This window comes from Rhinopithecus roxellana, chromosome 12 (genome assembly GCF_007565055.1).
Source record: "Rhinopithecus roxellana isolate Shanxi Qingling chromosome 12, ASM756505v1, whole genome shotgun sequence".
Lineage (NCBI taxonomy): Eukaryota > Metazoa > Chordata > Mammalia > Primates > Cercopithecidae > Rhinopithecus > Rhinopithecus roxellana.
Window position 1 is genome coordinate 33990637 of NC_044560.1, and position 13881 is coordinate 34004517.

At 34.4% G+C, this 13881-nt stretch overlaps 1 protein-coding gene across 1 annotated transcript in view; it reads left to right on the forward strand.

The window, feature by feature from the left end:
- The window catches only part of ERICH3 (glutamate rich 3), a 114101-nt gene that overhangs the window by 92782 nt on the left and 7438 nt on the right, over positions 1 to 13881 (forward strand). Inside the window, exon 13 of the mRNA XM_010381098.2 lies at positions 12435 to 12476. Coding sequence (XP_010379400.2) covers positions 12435 to 12476 — 42 coding nt within the window. The remainder of the gene's footprint in view (positions 1 to 12434; positions 12477 to 13881) is intronic.

The following is a 13881-nucleotide window of genomic DNA, read 5'->3' on the forward strand; positions in this document are numbered from 1 at the left end:
TATTATCATCATCTCTTCTTTACAGATGAAAAATAAAATGTGGCTTCCAAAGGTTAAATAAGTTACCAAGGATTACACAGCTAAAAGAGGCATTCCTAGGATATGAATTCAGGCAGAGTTGTTCCAGAACTTCTAAATATTGCCTATCGCGTCTGTGTAATATGAATTTAGATTTAGATAATAGTGTAAAATTTTCTTACAAGATTCCAAACTTTCCTTTGAGTTCTTCTCTGAAACTGAGTTACTTTCTGATCCCTGGGGATCCTGAGTGTGTAAGATTGTTCATTTGACATGGAAAGAGTAAGGAGTGTCTGGATAATCAGGCCCCAGATCTTAGACACATGGAACGTCTGATGCTTTTCTCACCTTGAGGAGCAGAGTGAAAGGGCTGAGGGGTGTCCTGTGGACAGCTGGATTGTACCTGCCTGACGCTTGCCTCTCACATAACCTTCTGTGCCCTGGAACTGGTTCACAGTCCTTTTGTTGCTCTCTCTCATCTGTCTCCCCTGTCAATGCAGGAGCCATTCTTCTTGATTTTAAGACAAAATTTGTTTTCACATTTTAATATTACTAAAATTCAGCTACATTTTAACAACATATGAATATTTTTAGTGTCTATGTTACTTTTAGGCCCTTAAAAACTACTATTAAACTACTGAGGTCTCCTTCTAGGAATTGAAGATGTCGAATAGTTATCTATCACTTCAACCAATATTATTAATCTTCTACTATGCACAAGGCACCATAGTCAATACAAATGTGTAAGAGAGGGTTTCTCCTTACACATAACATGCTGAGTGGAAGCCTTGGCACACCACCAGACAAAGGTTAGTAGTCCTATGTAAAATAGAGAAGTTACAAAATGCTATGTGGCTTCAAAGGAAGGGAAGTCCTGTTTGTTAAAGGACACCTTGAAAGTTTACATGAAGAACATATTTAAGAGACTGTAAGGGTTAAATACAATTTTGAAGGTGGGATCCAGGAGGGTAAAGGTGTTTTAGATAGTGGAGTATAGCAATGCATATGACCTTTGAATAAGTTACCAAAAATAACTTTAGAACAGAGTTTGACAAACTTTGGCCCGGGGCCAAATCTGAACCATTACTGTTTTGTCTTGTTTTCTAAATAGCCTGAAAGCCAAGAATGATTTTTGTGTTGTTAAATAACCCCAAAAATCCTAAGAATTTACAAACTGGGACTTTAGAGATAAAATTCATCAACCCCTGCCCTAGAATTATAATGCAAAGACCCTGAACATCTTCAAAAGAATTTTTGTCATATATAAATCAAGATTCTAGCTCCAATAAATTTGAAACCCTTTAATAAAATAATTCAAATCTTTGATCTTGAATTTCATTATGAAATTTTTGTATATATAAGGTGTCATCTAGAAAATGTGTACAAGATGACAAGCTACTAATAAAAAAGATAGAGGTGTTAAAGGTCAGTAGAAACACTAACATTATTTTCATTTTTTAAATTTTCACTTCAGAAAACTAGATTGTTTACCTGAATTTCTGCAAGTAGACATCTTTTTGTAAAGTAGGATAAACATAATGAGGGTCATAATTAGGCTGTAGAATATCAGAAATGTGGCACTATGATCATGTCACCTGGAAAACAGTAGTTTTTGTTTTTCTCTGAGTTTGTGAAATGAAAAGTGTATTGGTTTATTACTTTTCTTAATTATATTGGGAAACCATGTTCTTAACTTGATAACATCTATAATTTTAAAACATTTTGTTATCTTTTTATTAAGGTGGATTCAACACAAGATGGCAAGGTTTGGGATTGTTTATCTTTGTTAAGCTGTAATATATGTGCTATTATTAATTTTTTATTAACAATACACATGGAATGACATTTAGACAATAGAGAAAAGTAATTTTGAAAAATTACTCATAGGTTTATTACACACAAGAAGATCCCTTTTAGCATTTGGTCAGGATTTTTATTTGTAAACTTAGGATTCACAAAGTTTTGTTTTCATATTTTGTAAAATATATCCTGCTTTATATCTTAACATTAGACCATGATCATTTTTCACATCTTTAATCTTTATGAACATATTTAACCTCTGTATGTTATGCCATTCTGTGGTTTTCTCATAATTTAGCCATTTCCTTATAGTTGGACATTTACATTTTTTCTTGCTTTCACTATTGCTATTAGTACTTTAGTGAGTGTCTTATTACTAAAATTATTTCAAATTTATAAACATTTTTTAAAGATACATTTCAGTAAGCATAATTTTTGTTCAAAAGTTATAGATATTTTAAAGTTTTTAATAAACTTTTTTTCTCACAAAAGTTTGGTTTAAAAGTTTAAACATTACAAAACAGACAAGAATAAAGTGAAAGTGAAAGTCTTTCTTGCCCAACCTCTACTCTTTTTCTCCAGGGACAATGGTGGATAGCAATTTTTTTATGTGTGCATGATTACAGAAATTATAGGTAGGTAGATAGATATAGATATATTAATATGTAATGATATATTACAAAGATACATACACGTATGTTATTTTTATATATAGATGGAAACATACTATATATTTTGTTCTGAGACTTACTTTTTTTCACTTAACCCTGTATCTTGAATGTCTTGTCACATAAGCACACTTCTCTTTTCTTCATATTCACCTAATCTGTTATTCTTATATTGCCACAGAATTGTATAACTGCACATTTTCTTTAAATAGTTCTTTAAAACCTATTTTAAAGAACGCATAGTTTTGTTCTATTGTTCATCTTCCACAAAAGAACAAAATTTGAGGGTTGTGAAAGCTAGGCAATATAGAGTCAGGGAATATAAAGCACAAGACATTAACAGGTAAAACAGAACAAAGACCATGTATAATATTCAGAATGATGTGGAAGGATTAATGCTATCAAAAATCTGAGGCTAAGTAAATTATAACAGTTGGGTGGCTAATGTTTTCTAAATACAAATACTCAGGGAAATGATTCAATAAATTTGTTAATATTTTAAATAATAGATTTAAAAGTCAAAAATGTCTTTAAATTTTTGTATGAATAACAATTTCTAAGAAAATTCCACATAAAATCACAAAATATGCACATGTATATATTTTATGTAGATCCCTGACTAGAACTGTAGGTAGAAATGAAAGAGGGCTGAGAGAATGTGTAAACGACCATGTCTCACATGTGTATGGTACTTAATCGTTTTTCAGTTAGGATAAAAGCTGTGATTATGTTAAAGAATAACCTATGTGGCCGGGCGCGGTGGCTCAAGCCTGTAATCCCAGCACTTTGGGAGGCTGAGACGGGCAGATCACGAGGTCAGGAGATCGAGACCATCCTGACTAACACGGTGAAACCCCGTCTCTACTAAAAAATCCAAAAAAAAAATCTAGCCGGGCCAGGTGGTGGGCGCCTGTAGTCCCAGCTACTCCGGAGGCTGAGGCAGGAGAATGGCGTAAAAACCCGGGAGGCGGAGCTTGCAGTGAGCTGAGATCCCGCCACTGCACTCCAGCCTGGGCGACAGAGCAAAACTCCGTCTCAAAAAAAAAAAAAAAAAAAAAAAAAAGAATAACCTATGTTACGAATAAATCTGTGGGCTAAAAATCACATACAATTAATAATGTTTTATAGACTCTAAGCTAACACAATTTAATTTGAATTGTTTTTACTTGAGATCATAGTAGCGATGGATAAATGAGTAAAGTAAAGCCATTGCCTTCATACCTTTTAGGCTGATTGCATAAAATGATATTTTCCTTCTCACGGTTTTATAGTATGTTGCATTTAATTGAACTTTGTCCAGTCCATCAACAAATCAGATGAATTGAATAAAAGATATACAGTACACAGTGAAGCAGAAAGTAAAAGATTATAATTGCTAGCTACAATGAGACAGTGTTCTTGGGTGTTAATCCAGTATTACAGGGCATGGTCTTATTTTAATATGTTTATTTTTCTGTTACTTTCAGCTTAAGCTGTCATGCATTGTGACACAATCTTGGCACTATGTTCTAATAGTGGAATAACTCAAGTACATTTTATTTGTAAAGTTAATTTAATTTATACATCATAAATATAGATGACATAAAGAGTAGTATATTTAATGCAAATTATAATGTAAAATGCATATGAGAGTAAGCATTTTTTATTTTTGTATGTGAGTCAAGAAAAGTCATAGTGCTTGACCCGGCAATTTGAACTTAAATAATGGTATAACTAAAATGAAATGCAATTTTGTTATCAGGCAGGCAGGATAAACTGGTCCTGATGAAAGAACAAGAAAGTCAAGTGCTATGAGTTGAGGTCTAAATACAATTTCTGAATGACCTGTGGAAGCATGTAGTTGTTCTAATAGACCTCTTCAGTCAATAAATATTTGCTGAGGATCTGCTTTATGCCACACACTGTTCTCACTGTGAACACGACAGTCCCTTTCTACATGAATTTTATATTCTAGGAGGGAGATATGCCTGCCAAGTGGAAAATAAGCATGTGATGGGGTATCTGGGCTAAGTGATAGAAGGAAAATAAAAGCAGGGTAAGGGGATAATAGAGTGATGGTTTGAGGAAGGGGTGGTATTTTCGGGATGGCCTCTCTAATGATAAGACATCTGAACAGAGATGAATGAAGTACAGAGGGAGTCCACTCTGTCATCTACAGAAAGACCACAGGGAACGAGGAGTCCCGCAAGTGCAACAGTCCCAGGTTGGGAGCATAGTTGCTGAATGAAGGATTTGGAAAGAAGGCCAGTGTGACAGAGTCTAGTAAACAAGTGAGAGAGTAGCACAAGATGAGGTCAGAGGAAGAATCTCATAGGTCATGGGAAGGAATTTATTCTGAGTTAGGAAATCTTTCCTCTAGAAAGATATGAGCCCAAAATGGCATGATCTGAATGTTTCGAAAAGATTATTCTGGCTACTATATGGAGGCTAAACTTTAGCATTCTCTGCAACTGTCTTTGAACAGCTTTGGTCTTTGGTTTGTAATTAATCCTGGTATTTTGTGGGCCATGTGTCAATGTCAAAGATGACACAAGAACACCTTCACTGTGTGGGTAGATGATGTTAGTCATGAATTTTGTCATGGTGAGTTGTTGGGAAGATAATCGACTGGCTACACAAAAATGATGAAAGCACAGGGATGCTTTTGAAGGTCACCAGGAACTTGGAATAAGCTTGGGCATATCTTTATGGTGTTTTTACAGGCTTCTTACATTCTTAAAATACAGATGAAAATTCTTGATAAAACAGTCTTCTGATATTCAGTTGCTCAGATTCTTAACATGTTTTAAGATGGGATCAATTTGTTTTGTTTGAAATAGCATAGGAGAGAGAATGAATTAGATGTCATTGAGAATACACGATAGGGAATGTAAAAGATGTAATGTATACCAAATTAGAGCATTTATGTTTGACATTTGGGAACCCGGAAGAAAGAACCGATAATGAAGATTCAAGTAAGCATGAAGTAGAATAACTAGTATTTTTGTTTCATGACTTAAGCCATTTATTAAAGTTATATGTATTAGTGGTTCTACTTCTCCTTACCTTTCTATTGCCCAAACCCCTCAGATACTATTGGCTAGAAAATATGTAGCACAGTTGACCTGCTTATCTGCGGTTTCAGTTACTCATGGTTTACCTCAGTCTGAAAATAGGTGAGTACAGTACAATAAGACAGACAGAGAGAGAGAGGAGTAGAGAGAGAGAGAGAGAAAGTGAGAGAGAGAGACTATATCAACATACCTTTTATTATAGTATAGTTATAATTTTCTATTTTATTATTATTGTCATATCTCTTATGTGCTTAATTTATAAATTAAACTTTATTATAAGGATGCATGTATAGAAAAAAGCATAGTATATATAGAGTTTGATACTACCTACTGTTTCAAGCATCTGCTGGGGTTGTGAATTGTGTACCCTGTAGATAAGGGGACTCCTGTACTGTAAAAACAAACAAACAAACAAAACCCCTGAAGCCCCAAGATATACAGTACATTGAAGTTCTTGTATGATTTATTGAACTTTCCTTCTTATTCCTCTGCATATTTTTCTTTTCATCTGCTCTGGCCAACAATGACATCTAAAGCTTTACCATGGAGAACAGGCAATTACAGGACAGAAATACTGTGGCTTTGTTCTGCCCCTTTTACATTGTTTTAAAGGAGAAAAATGGCCTAGAGGATATGTAAAATTGTAGGAGAGTCAGGGGAGAAAAGAGAAAGAAATAAACAAAATAAGCACAGAATTACCAAAAAAAAAAAAAAATTAGAAAAGAGAAAATGCTAACCTGCAACTATGTTAGACCTGAAAAATTACAACTTTCATCATCGTCATTCTAAGCATTTTTTGTTAAATCAAAGTTTATGTTAAAGAATACCTGAAAAATTCCTAATTATTCATTTAAACCACATAAATAATGCTTCAAAATGATCATAAGAATGTTTTTTATTTAGTAAATATTTAATAATTCAATTTGCATCTTGACTAGTAGATATTAAAGTGTCAACTTTTACATCCCACCTGTGATGGCCTGAATTTTTATATGTGATTTGATTTGTTTCCACAAAAGCAGCTGAATTATTGCAGTGAATTTCTAAGTTTCTATAGCAGCAAGTGATATGAAGGCTATAAATCGACTTTTAAGGAGAATGTTAATTAGAAACACTGTGAAATTTACTTCATTTGGTAATATGAATTCAAGTACCTGATTTCTTTCTCCCTGTTCTATTTTAAATGAGGAAGAAAGTATAAAAATAGCAGTTGAAACGTTTCACAAAGTTTAAAAAGTGTTTTTGTATCTAAGGAAGGTACCATCCAAATGTCACAAAATCCAAGGAATTTGCTACATGAGGGCAAATTAGAGAAAGACATCAGGAGTTATCATGTGTTTCTTTCCCACGAGAAAGAGGAGTGTCCTCATAGAAGTTAAAAAGAAATCATCCTAGACTTAAAGGATCAGAAGAGGCTGGAAGCAGGGGTGAGCTGTGAGGACGCAGAAAGCCGGTATGCTGGCCTCTAACTGTTCAGTGTTCTTCACTGTTGCCACCCCCCCCGGAAAGTTTGTGAGGCAACGCCAACAAAAAGTCAGCTGCACTGATGGGTAGAGGGTCTTCTCCCCTGAATTCATAGAGGCACTTCCCTAACAAAGAAGATGGCAATGTCAAGAGTAGGTGTCTAACCAAGCCTGGAAGCTCTTGCAACCATAGAAAAGTAATGCAGTGAATTACATTTCTGCTAAGAAGGTTCAAAGACCCACTTTCCTTACCTTTCTCCTTTAGCTCTTGGGTCACTGAATTGGAATTGGAAACTACTTCAGCTTAACATTTGTGAGGAAGATCTGCATCCCAGTGGGATTTAAGAGCATTCAAGAAGCTAACCACTCTCTTAATGGAAAATACAAAATGAATAACTCTCATTTGTATTTAAACATAAACATCAGTCCTTTTCATAATACATAAGGACACAGAAAAAATGATTAATGTGATTTAGAAGGTTGGTCTATCACGTAACTATTATTCTCCATGTGCCTTTTTTTAAAGCAGCACAGAGCAGAATTTGTTGAATCCACATTACATGATAACAGTGCAATAAAACTATAAATTATTTACAAAATATAATTAACTCTCACCAGAAAAATGGAAAATTTAAAAGCAGTACTCTAAATAATTCTTGGATCTAAGAGAAAAGAACAATTCACTGGATAATTAATTAATTGCAATTATTAGTGCCAACAAGTGGTATTTGTAAGGTGACCAATTTCTAACTATAGCCTCAAACTACCAACCCACTGAAACTCTAACAACAACAACAAAAGTAATAAACCACAACGGAGAAGTACTCATAAACAGACTTTAAGAAACTTATAAGAAGGAAGAACCTAATATATGGACAATAAGAAAAACATGCTATTCCACACAAAGAGGATGAAAGAGAAATATGATAAATGGGAAATCACTCCCACTATTTGAATAGAAGACTAAATATAAAGATGATGATAATTTTTGCCAGATTAAATCCAAAATTTGATGTAGAATGTCTGTAAATCCTAACAGTAATAGTTTGGGATTTGAAAACAATTCATTAATTTGGAAGAAATAGTACTGAGTAATGTGAGATTCTTTGCAATAGCAGCAGCAATAACAGCAATAACACACGACTATACAGGAAAACAAACTCTGGAGGAAATATTTGCAAGATGGATATGCAAAAAATTTATGTTTGTATGGACATAAAGATGGGAACAATAGACATTGGGGACTACCAGGTGGGGAAAAGTGGGTTGAAAAACTACTTATTGGGTATTATGTTCACTGCATGGTGATGGGATCATTTGCACACCAAATCTCAGTGACATGTAATTTACTCATGTAAGAAACCTGCATATGTACCTCCTGAATCTAAAATAAAAGCTGGAAAAAATGATTGATGTTTGTAATACATAAAGAGTTCTTACAAATCAATAAAGAGGCAAACATCATAACAGAAGAGTGTACATTGTATAGCAGGAAATTCACAAAAGGAAAGTTTGCTGCTAATATTGAAAGCTCTATCCTTGCCACTACTTTTCAATTACTAAAATATCAAATAAAGAAAGAATTGGTGGAAATTGTGAAAATAGTGCAGGCACATAGGCCTTTCAGTCATTATTGACGACATTGTTCATCCCACCTCCTTTTTAAAAGAACATTTAGAAATATGTATAAAAAGCTTCTAAAGATTCATAGCAATTCCTATTCCAGGAATGTGTCCTAAGGGAATAGTCAAAAATATGTGTAAAAATGATTATAAGTAGTGTTTAAAATAGCTTTATAATCACAAAATAATAGAAATAGCTCAATATTTAACAATAGACATTGATGAACCGAAATTTAGTAAGACTTTATTAGAATGTTTTATGTGTTACTGAAGAGTCTTTTAAATTTAATGATATGGGAAAATAGTCACAATACATTTCTAAATTAATAAAGTTGGATATTAAGTGCTACCTTTAGTAAGAATTTAGTAAAAAATACTTGGAAATCTATTAAAATGTTAACTAGTAGCCTTCTCTGAGTAGTGAAACTATGATAATTATTTTCTTCTTTGTATCCTTTAATTTTTTCAAGCTTTGGATAATCTATCTAAATACCATCTCCATATTTAGGGAAAATACAATACATATTAAAACATACTTGTTTTTATACTAAAAAGCTGACATTGTAATATAAGAATATTTTGATATTTTAAAAAATACCTTAAAGTATCATTATATCATTTGAGTGAAAAAAAAGCTTATTCTCTAAGAAATTTTTTATGTGTGACAATTCCATTTTGCAACTAATGCTGTGAGAACTGACAATCACCTTTGCCTCTAGTGGTCACCTTTATCGATAGGTAAAAGACAGGAGCCTTAGGGGATGAAGGGCTAAATAGAGAGAGGCAACAAAGTGATGTGTCGCATTGCTGAAATGGGAGTCTCAGCATGCACAGTCCTCTTTTACTATGGGTGGAAAACAGTTGGGGTTAGACACCAGCCAAGTTCTTGCTTTTAAGTTTCAGTTTCAGAAGAACATCTGAGAAAAAATGACCAAGTGAAGCCTTTTCTGGTTTCACACCTAGTAAGTCCTTGATACTTAGGCCAGCATTCCACTCATACTGAACTCAAAATAGGCAACACCTAACTATACAGGCTCTCATCTACTTCCAAAGGCTAATCCTCCAGGGGCAAGCCAGCAGACGTGGGAAAATGGTGATAACATCCCTGAGACAGAGGGACTACAAGCTTCACTATCATTTCTGAGTGAGTTTTAATTTTCAGAAGATGTTAGTATTGTTTGGCTTCTTATAGTAGTCTTTTGGTTCAGTAGCTGCTAATTGCGTAATTATTGTTTATTATCAATATTGTACACTATATTTTTATACCCTGTGAACTACTTGGACAAAACTTTGATGTCTTAGCACTGATGGAATAAAGCTTCATATAATTGCCAAATAAATTTATATGTAAAACCTAAAACATTGCTTATTTGAACTCTCTAGATATACAGTATTCACATTATACTGGAAGGAAGGAAAGGAAGGAAGGAAGGAAAGAGAGAAGGAAGGAAAAATGGAGAAAAGGAAAGAAAGGAAGAAAGGAAAGGATGATATTTAACTCATATGTATTATGTTTATCAAGTTTCTAAAATGAAAACTTGATAGCAAATCCAACTATTACATCATTGTCATGAGTCAATATCATCTCTAAACTCTTATTGTAAAAAACTTTTGTTGTATTGGATAAATGAGGAAAACTGATGTTCAAATATTTTTAAAAGAGAATATATTTGAACTATATTATTCCCCCTTTTCATTTCTGTTTGTTCTCTTAACATTGTTAAGTCACAATTTTCCCTTCAAAACCGATTTGAGGCAGGTATTCCACTATTTGTTTCCAAATACAGAGGAGTCAGTAAGTAATTACCCCTTAGTAGTTCACCTTAAAAGAAGCAAGAAGCTGCATTCTAGTTCCGTTTTCTCAAAGTAAAGTCGTTGTATCCACTGTAACAGAATATCAGGGGAGGATGAAGGAAGGAAGGAAGGAAGGAAGGAAGGAAGGAAGGAAGGAAGGAAGGAAGGAAGGAAGGAAGGAAGGAAGGAAGGAAGGAAGGAAGGAAGGAAGGAAGGAAGGAAGGAAGGAAGGAAGGAAGGAAGGAAGGAAGGAAGGAAGGAAGGAAGGAAGGAAGGAAGGAAGGAAGGAAGGAAGGAAGGAAGGAAGGAAGGAAGGAAGGAAGGAAGGAAGGAATGGAGGGAGGGAAGAAAGGATAAAAGGGAGGAAAAAGGGAGAAAAGGAAAGAAAGGAAGAAAGGAAAGGAAAGAAATTAGTTAGTTTCAGAAATACCATGTTCTTATCCCAGAAGACAGATCTAAGTCTAGTGTTATTTGAAATAACTTGTTAACAAGGAGGTGATATAATGATAATGTCAGAGATTTATGGGATTTATGATATGGGTCATCAGATGATAAGCAAGAGTTGTAGAAAGGGAATTGTCAGAAACTAAAGACAAACTTAATTGACTTTACACTTTGACCTAGAATCATACCACATTGGGTGATGACACTTAGAAATGCCCATTATCATCATCATCATCGCTGGTATTTATTAAGTGCCTAGACACTTGCTAGTAAGTGGAAGATGAAGATGCTCTCTCTATATTATTTCATTTAATCCTCTCAAGAACTTTTGAGTAGATAGCTCTTTTTGACAGATGGGTAAACCAAGGCATTGGCTTAGGCCAAAGCAATTGCTCAATGCGATATGGTTAGTATGTAATATGAGAATTGAATTTAGGTCTCTGTGATCCTGAAGTCTATGCTAGTAACCAACTACAGATAACACGAATTTCTATAATAGCTTTTACTGTCAAATTTATAGGAATTGTGTAATAGCTTTTTTGCTTCTGTCCACATGGAGTGAATATTGGGGTCAAATCACTAAAATCTACTAATGGATGAAATGCTCGTAGTGTAGTCAGCTCTAGTAGTTTTAGTAATTTAAAAAAGCAGTGATGATTGGTGTCATAAAAGCCATGGCACATATTCCTAGAAGGGAAAATGCAACTAAACTGCTTTTTTCAATCATTTCATTGCATGTTCATTTGGCAAATCTATCACTGCTCATGGCTACTCGCTCTCTCCTTTTTTAATGCAAGTATTTCTCTGCATGGATTTCTTTACTTCATGATCTTCTCTTGTGTATTGTGTTTTCTTTTTGAAATCATAGCTTGGGAGTTGTTTATGCTTCAGAGATTTTTAAAACAAGGTTACATTTTAATGTAAATGCATTTAAATTGAACCACTTGTTTAAATTATGTGAAATGGCTCAACAATGTTCCCATGACCTGTTTTTATACCTTTTGATATTTTATGTGACATCCAATAAGCTGGACAGATAATAGCAGAAGTCTTGGCATCGGACTACCACTGCCACTATGATGCTGAGTCTGGTGTCAGCAGTGAAGATGAGTGTGGGAAGCCACCGAGGAAGCTGGAGGTTGACACAAGTGGCGGTAAGGGCACATCATTACCTAGGAACGACCTTCAGAAATCCTCTGCAAAAAATGGCCTGTTTCCACCCTTTTTATTCTTGTTTCTTCTTTCGGCCACCTTTTTTTTTCTAATTTTCAACTAATGAATAGCATGGCCAGAAGTAGTTGACAGGCCCTAAGGGGAGCTTTACAACTAACATCAAGTAAAAATGTATTATTCTTTTTTGAATATATTGATGTCTAGGATTAAATAAAAGAATGTTAGATTATACAATATCGGTAGGAATTTTCACATCAGTCTTATTTCAATAGCCTGCCTCTCAGACAGTTGAACAGCTAGGTGAATTTGCCTTAACTGATCCAACTGGAGAGATAGAGAAGGATGGTACATTTCACAGTGATTCATTTGAACTTTTCTTTTCTTTTCTTTTTTAACTAGGAAAGGATTTATTTCCATTAGCCTATGACCTGGCTCTTGGTGGTAAGTATTCCATCTACAAGAGTTCCAATTAGAGTGATTCAACAGACCATGACTCACATAAATCTGGTCAAACTTCCCATGTTCTTGAAATCACTAGGCTTTCTGGTATTTATTGAATGACCTTTAAAATATGCCCTGATTTGAATATATTTATGTGTATGGGAGCAGGGAAATATATTCATTTATTCATCATATGGTCACTTTATCCCACCTTCAATTTTAGTAATTGTCATCAAGCATTGTGAGGCATTTGAGATTTTACCCTTCTTTCAAGCAATAACTTAGCCAGCCACAGTTTTATGGATCATGGCAGAAGACATAAGACACCTGGGTCAGAGAAAAAGGACTGTATTGCTCATAGCAAATAGCAGTAGCCAGAGTACCTGTATTTATGCTGGTTCCCTGAGCTCCAAATCTCCCTTGGCAACATGAAGAGGAGCAGGTAACACTTGATTGTGCAGTGGGCTGAGTTACAGCAGAGGGACCCTGAGCTTAGAGAACCCACATCTTTTATAGTGGGCATTCAACTAGAGGAATTCAGGTGCACCTTCCCAAATATTTATTCTTCAATGCAGAGATACTGGTTATTATTGGTCAAATTGCATTCAAGCAAGAAAATCTAATTATTTGTAAGCAATGAAAGGTGTGTGCAAGGAAGATTATTAGGGCTTTCTTTATGTCAGGAACTGTGCTAAGCATTTTGCATAAATTATCTCATTTACTGTCAAAGGATTCTGTGAGTACAGCATTGCTATTCCCATTTCATGGATAAGAAAATGAAAGATTAGAGAGGTGTTATTTCCCAAGTTTGTACAATTAGTAAATGACAGAGCTGGCGTTTTTTTACCCAGGTTAGTCTGACTTCCAAGTACACACTCATTCCACTAAATCAAATTGCCACTGTTTGTGAATATTACTTGTTCTCCCATATTAAATATTTTTCAAAAGCCCATGGGGTTACCATCAAAAAACATGTCATGTTTTTATAGTAATATTTCTTAGAAAAGCTTCAATACTCTTTCCTCTCTTGCTTGAGGAATGTCATGTCTGGCTCCCTTATAGTGTGTGTATGTGTGTGTGTGTGTGTGTGTGTGTGTGTGTTCATATAATATCTCAGCTGGATGCCATTAGCACTTTCTCTCCTAAAATTTAGGCATAGTATATTACTACATGGTGGCTAGGCAATTTTATTTCCCTGTTTCCCTGAATGTTCCTTAATTAATCCATAAATTTAGAAACCAGATTAGAAAAACAGAGGACTTTTTTATATACTTTCATGCAGGAATTTGAATAGTAGCAGATACACTATTAAAGAGACTTGACAGACATTATTGTTTCCTATTGTTTCAATTTAATTTTGTTTCAAATCCGGTAATAATCTGTAATGAAATAAAATGGACCATAT